Source organism: Enhydra lutris, unplaced genomic scaffold (genome assembly GCF_002288905.1).
Source record: "Enhydra lutris kenyoni isolate GAN:26980312 unplaced genomic scaffold, ASM228890v2 scaffoldscaffold88, whole genome shotgun sequence".
Lineage (NCBI taxonomy): Eukaryota > Metazoa > Chordata > Mammalia > Carnivora > Mustelidae > Enhydra > Enhydra lutris.
In genome coordinates this window covers 4,948,483-4,955,085 of record NW_019154172.1, presented here as the reverse complement: position 1 = coordinate 4,955,085, position 6,603 = coordinate 4,948,483, and the positions used below count along the sequence as shown (strand labels likewise).

At 37.6% G+C, this 6,603-nt stretch overlaps 1 protein-coding gene across 1 annotated transcript in view; it reads right to left on the bottom strand.

Annotated features, from left to right (window-relative positions):
* Window positions 1-1,023: 1,023 nt before the first annotated feature.
* Window positions 1,024-6,603, bottom strand: part of LOC111161999 (flavin containing monooxygenase 5) — a 23,382-nt gene continuing 17,802 nt past the window's right edge. Inside the window, exons 6-7 of the mRNA XM_022526125.1 lie at window positions 4,859-4,931; window positions 1,024-2,454 (exon numbers count right to left, since the gene is read on the bottom strand). Of these exons, the coding sequence (XP_022381833.1) occupies window positions 2,109-2,454; window positions 4,859-4,931 (419 nt within the window). The 3' untranslated portion in view covers window positions 1,024-2,108. The remainder of the gene's footprint in view (window positions 2,455-4,858; window positions 4,932-6,603) is intronic.

The following is a 6,603-nucleotide window of genomic DNA, read 5'->3' as shown; positions in this document are numbered from 1 at the left end:
AATTTTTTTTGTGATCTTGCGTTTTGTAAATAAAATGAGAGAGTCAATGAATTTAGAATGACATACTTTTTACTTAAAGAGGAAACTGGGATACTTATTATATTATCAAAGGATTGTTCATTCAATAAGTATACATGTTAAGAGAGGCAAATTTATATGTTAAAAGAAAACAACCTCTAATTTACTTTTGAACTAGAATAATCTGCAGATTTTAAGATACTAGGTCTATTTTTATAGATGATAAACCATCAGTATCACAAGTTTTAGGGAAGGAAAAAGACCTAAGAAGTAATACCATTTCTCAGTTCTCTAATTCTCAAAAGGCATTTCCACAGGTAAACTGGCCAAATGGCATGGAACTGTGCAAATAGAATGATCAGGAGGAGGTTGTAGTTCTCACGTTTCTGGTTCTCCTATGTGTATTCACACTGGGAAAGATAATACTTTCTAACGTTGTTCCTTTACTTGTTCACATTTATCCTTTTGTTAAATAACAGGAAGCAATGCAAAAATGTATTGGACAACAGTTTATTTTTGAATATAAACCTGGCTGGTACATCCAGTATCATTCCTAATGAAATTTGGTGTGCCCAACAGTAAACACTTATTTAACTTTGTGAGACAAAAACAGAACCAAGTTTCTACATATGAGAAGAAAGAACCAATAGCAGTCCTAGGACATAAATGGAAGTCCCTGCTTTTCATTTCATTTGCTCTTTCAGAACTACATCGTATGACATTAAAAGAATTGTTATAAGTAGAATGTCCCTATATTTAGTTAACAACAATCAAAACTCATTTATTTATTCATTTATGTATTGAGGGAGGGGGACATGGGAGACGTGAAAAGGAGAATCTTTTTTTTTTTTAAGATTTTATTTATTTGACAGAGAGAGAGATCACAAGTAGAGAGAGAGAGGAGGAGGAAGCAGGCTCCCTGCCTAGCAGAGAGCCCGATGTGGGACTCGATCCCAGGACCCTGAGATCAGGACCTGAGCTGAAGGCAGAGGCTTAACCCACTGAGCCACCCAGGCAGCCCAGAAAAGGAGAATCTTAAGGAGACTTCACACCCACCATGGGAGCCTGCCATAGGATCTGACAACCCTGAGATCATGATCTGAGCCGAAATTAAGAATTAGGACGCTCAACTAACTAAGTCACCCAGGCAGCCTCCATCCTGTTTTAATACATAAATGACTTCTTTGAATATGTACTACTTAGACTCTGTGTGTGTGAGGGAGTAGAGAGGAGAAAGAAGTGAGGAATGACGAATCAAATCACATCGATAGGCTGTACTATAAAAGAGGGCAGCTACGGATCTAAGACAAGTCTTATTGGATCCTAATGTGGTAACAAAATGACCAGAAGAAGATGGGACAGCTAACTTAACGTCCCAAATTTTTCAGCCAGGTTGAACCTATTGGCAGATGCTAGATTATTAAAATGACCCATGAGCCTAGAAAGCTGAAGATAGTTTTCTCATTGAAAAAATAATGACATGTTACTTAGGATAAAGAGTAAAAAGGATGAGGTATCAGGCACACTAGTGAATAGTTAGTGAAATAAAATGGTTAAGTGTTTATATATCTTATCTTAGATGCATACAAGACTATTATTTCTCTTATCTCTCAGGAGATATACATTTAGTTACAATATTAAAAACAAAAGATTGAGATTCTAAAAGAAAGCCAAATCCTATCAGATGCAGAATTACATGGAATCATCCATTTCTTATACAGATATTGACTTATGCTCCCCACCGTTATATTTGATAAATGACAACAAACATTTATTAAGCACAGACCATAGGTCAAGAAATCGGCCACAGACAAACTAAGATGACTAAAAAAATACCTAAGTTCATAGTTCAGGGGTTACTAAAAGGAAAAAGTGGCGGGTCGTAAAAGGAAAGGAGGGAAATCAATATGAAGGAAAAACTAGAATCTCACTGTAGGGAAATGAGGACAGAGGATTAATGCTTTGGCAAAAGAAATAAAAGGGGATTCCTGGGCAATGTGAAGCTGAGAGTTGTTCAATCGCATCAGATTCTTAAGGCATCTGTAGATCTAGTTTTCCAGAGAAAACTAGGGCAATGACAAATGGGACAGCTAACAGTAGGTCATAATTATAGCAAAGAAAACAACAGCCAGCATAAACCTGGCCATTGTTATTGTGGAAGTCATGGAATTTCTGCTTTCAATTACTCTAGTCATCATTGGCTTCCTGATACGATCTTCTGTGGTGAGAATAGCTTTTCGGGCTCCATCCCATTTTCCAGGGCCTTGAAGACGATAGTGGATTGGAGTGCAGGGTCCCCAAAATAGCTGTATTGCCAACTTGGGGTCAGTGAAGGCCAGAGACAGCAGATTGGGCCTGACGCCCACCAGATCAGCAAGCTCTTCCATGGTATCTACATAGTCTCCCTGAATAGTATGACGTTGGCTCTCCACATACCTGAAGCAGAGAAAACAAAAGTCATGGCCTAGCAACAATTCAATCAGTCAGTCAGTCAGTTATTCAATGCTTCTGAGTGCCTGTTACTGGCTCCATATTCAGCTAGGAGCTGTAGAAAACAGAGAAGAAAGACAAGACCTTGTCTCCAAACTTAAAGACCTTATATAATCTACTGGAGGATATAAGATGCACATAAAGCAGAAAAGAATGTAAGACTTTTGGTATATTGTGTGGTTTTAGATTGCTAAATAGAAATGTTAGAAGAGGGTAGTTAAAAGAGAGCAATAAGTCCTTGAAGGATGTGGAGGATATATCCCATAGCAAATAGCAAAGGGTTACAAGTAAAGGGAGCAGCAGAATGAAGGAATAAAGTAGGAATGGGTATGGAATATGAGCATGGAATATCTATGGATGCTACCTACAGTAGAAGAGGAATGTTGTGGAAAACAAGAATGGATAGAAAGAGGCAAATATAGCACCAGATACAGAAGGACTCTAATGTTATGAGAGAAATCACCACAAAAGTTCTCAAGTTTGGGATCTTCAGTTGTTTTTGAGGGCAGTGGTAGTGGGGTCCACAGAACAGGACTTCCCATGGCCAGTGCTAATTTGGAATACCGAATGGAGGGGGAGGATGACTTATCCCACTAGAAGAAGCAGCCCTCCAAACAGAATCAGATGGAGTCATTACACTACATGCAGATTTGAAGAGTTAGAACTTTTTTTGGGGAGAAAATGTGGTAACAGATACTTGTGGAAGGAGTGGGATTTAGAGAGCTACCTGGTAACTTTTTATTTCCTATAAGGAAAATAAAATAAAGAGAAGTAGTACAGAAAGGAATAGAAAAGCCAAGTCAAACTAATTGAGATTAGATGGGATAACTTGAGGAATCCAAAAACAAGAACAAGAAAAAATGAGAGAAAATAAATTTGAGGAGGTGGAATGGAATTCTAAAAGAACTAACAGATGTCAAATTGGAATTTATTGAAATGGGACCAGTTTTATAGAAATGGGACTAGACAGGAAAGAATTTAAGAGCTTCCCCTTAGGGATATTTTGTTGGCTTAAGGGTCTGTAGCCATTCATTTATCCTATAGTAGTGAGTCAAGAGCTGAGTATTCATGAAGGTTTCACAAAAGGGATTCACTACACCAGCCTTGTAGAGTTGTTGTAAGGATTAAATAAACTCGTGCATATAAAACACTTTGTGTACATAGATGACCCTCAAAAAAGATTATTGGAAACTGCTCACAGTGAGAAGGTACTAGACAAAAATAAGTCAAAGGAAAGAGAGGAGGAAAGTTGAAACAGTTTACAGCCAGTAAAGCAAGGAAGGAAAGCATTCTAAGAAGGAAGAGACATTTAGAAGCACCAAACTCAGGAGTGAGAAAAAAAATGAAGTTGGTCAAAGATGACCTTCAAGAGAGCAGTTGCGAATTAAGGAGGGAAGTTACAAGGCAGAAGGCTTAGGAGAAAGAAAAGGGTGAGAATTTAAGCATATATTGTAGAATACTTACTGTAGAAATTTGGCTGTGAAAGTTAGGAGGGAAATAGAGTACCTCTGACTTTTGTACAATAATGTAGGATCTTACCATCAATTTCCACTTTATCCAAATGAAAATCATCCAGTGAATGAACTCAAGTTCTGAAATTCACATTGCTAAATTACCATATTCACCCGAGCACTAAGGAACTAGCTGATGTTACCACCTTCCCAAATCACAAAGACTATTTGTACCACTAGCTGCTGTGACCTGGGAGCGCTGTCCCATGATGACAGCCAGCGAAGTAGCCTAATCTGATTTGTAAATCTACCTGCAGATTTGTAACTGGACCATACCTTCCTCCCATTAAGTCATTGACACTCTTCTTTTGTCTGGCAGCTCCACTAGCATTTCAAGTAATTCTACCAAATTATACCTGATTTTCTTTCCATGTGCTTTTTCCTACTTGACTTTTCTTTTAGGTTTAATCACAGGATTTTAAATGCTTTTTTCTCCTTTTCTGTAAATATTCAAACCACTTGGTATTATTTCTCCATTTTATTGTCGCAAACTATTATTTCTCTTCCCTTCAAAGTATAATCTAAATCCTTAACACAAGGAAGATTAAATATAATACAATAGGGGCACATGGGTGGCACAGCTGGTTGAATGTCTGACTCTTGGTTTCAGCTCAGGTCGTGATCTCAGGGTCATGAGATCAAGCCCTGAGTTGGGCTCTACCAGCAGGGTGGAGTCTGCTTAAGACTCTCTCCCTCTCACTTTTCCCTTCTCTGCTGCATGCATTCCCTCATATAAATAAAATCAATCTTTTAAAAAATTAATAAATATAGTATAACATTAGTCTAATTAAAAACTAAGTAGAAAAAGTAACTGCATCTCTCCTGGGAGAATTTCTTACCTTTTTGAAATTTCCTCTTGAGCCTTAGCTATTTCTGCATTCATTTCACTTTGTGAGGGCAATGTCTTTAGCCCTAAAGAGGAAAATCAAAATTTTAAGTGTAAAATCACCCCATGGGGAACAATAATCCTATTAATAATCACTATGCCAGGGAGAACTCAAAGAAATACAAGATAATTTTCTGTACCCAAGTAGGGTATACTTCACTAGATCTAGTGAATTATCCCATTATCCTTACAATATGACATTAACAACAGTAACTTACTGTATTCTACTTTTGGGAGATATTTCTCCTATTCTGCCTTCTAACCAATACTGTCCTCCTCCCTAACATCACCTTCCTGATTGGGAAATGAAATAATGGACATGAGGAAAAAATTAATGGCCCCACAAGTATATGAAAAATAAAGGAGGAAGTAAAAGGGCAGGATGGGGAACCACACCCACATTTGTACTCTTTGTAACAGACTTTGTACCATAGGGAGAGAAGGAAAACCAAATTTTTGATCCCATTTTATGCCCAAAGACCTATAAAGGTAAGCTTTTCCCTATTCTGCTTGGATTCATCGTAGTTTCAGAGGCAGCCCATTTCATCTTGAAATGAGAATAGCTGACCAAAAGAAAAAAAAAGAAAAAAGAAAAGAAAAAATGTTGGCATGTTTGTTCCTAATGTTAAGCTGATTTTGTCCAACCTTCAAAGTTTCACTACTTGGTTCTGGTTCAACCCTTTGAAGTGATACTGAGCAAATCAGATCCTTCTGCCAGGGACATTCTTCAAACCTTCGAAGGAACTCTCTTATCTTCCCTGAATTTTATCTTCTCTAGGTAAACCACTCTGGCTCCTTCAGTTATACTTCAAATGTCACATTTTCAAATCCCTTAACCATTCTTGTCTCTCTCCTTTTCATGTACCCCAGTTTCAATTTTTAAAAAATATTTTATTTATTTATTTGACAGACAGAGATCACAGGTAGGCAGAAAGGCAGGCAGAGAGAGAGGAAGGGAAGCAGGCTCCCTGCCAAGCCAAGAGCCCAATGCGATGCAGGGGCTCTATCCCAGGACCCCGGGATCACAACCCGAGCTGAAGGCAGAGGCTTTAACCCACTGAGCCACCCAGGTGCCCCCCCAGTTTCACTTTTAAAATGTGTCTTTGGGAAAAACAAAATAAACTACGTCTTTGAGTATGTACTGACCAGTTGAGACAAAAATTTAAGTTCTTAGAGAAAAACAATTGTAAGTTCTAGGACATTAGAATTCTTTAATTCTGCTAGAGATAATTAAGCCTTTTAGAAGCCATATCATTTTCCTGACTCATATTGAGCCTCCCAAACCCTTAAGTTTTTTCTGATGATCTCCTAGCCAAAACTAAAAGAGGAGGAAAAGGGGGAAAGTCAGAATTTGAGAGGTTGAATCTTATATATTCTGGACTAGTCTTTAACCAGGTCTTAATTTTTGGCTGAAATCAAATCATGCCATTTCTATATATGCTTTTCTCTATAATGCAAGATTACATTCCTTTGCTTTACAAATATGTATCAGTTGTCTAAAATCTAGATGAGTGGATTCTAGTCTGCAGTACCATTGGAATCAATGAAGGAACATATTCTCAGAGATCTTATGTCTGCCGCACTTAGATTTATAAAATAAATACCATCAGGCAAAGCATACCCATTTTGGGAAAATTTCCCAGGAGATTCCAATATATGTCTATAGTTATAAGTTATTACTTTACATTCACTCAAAAA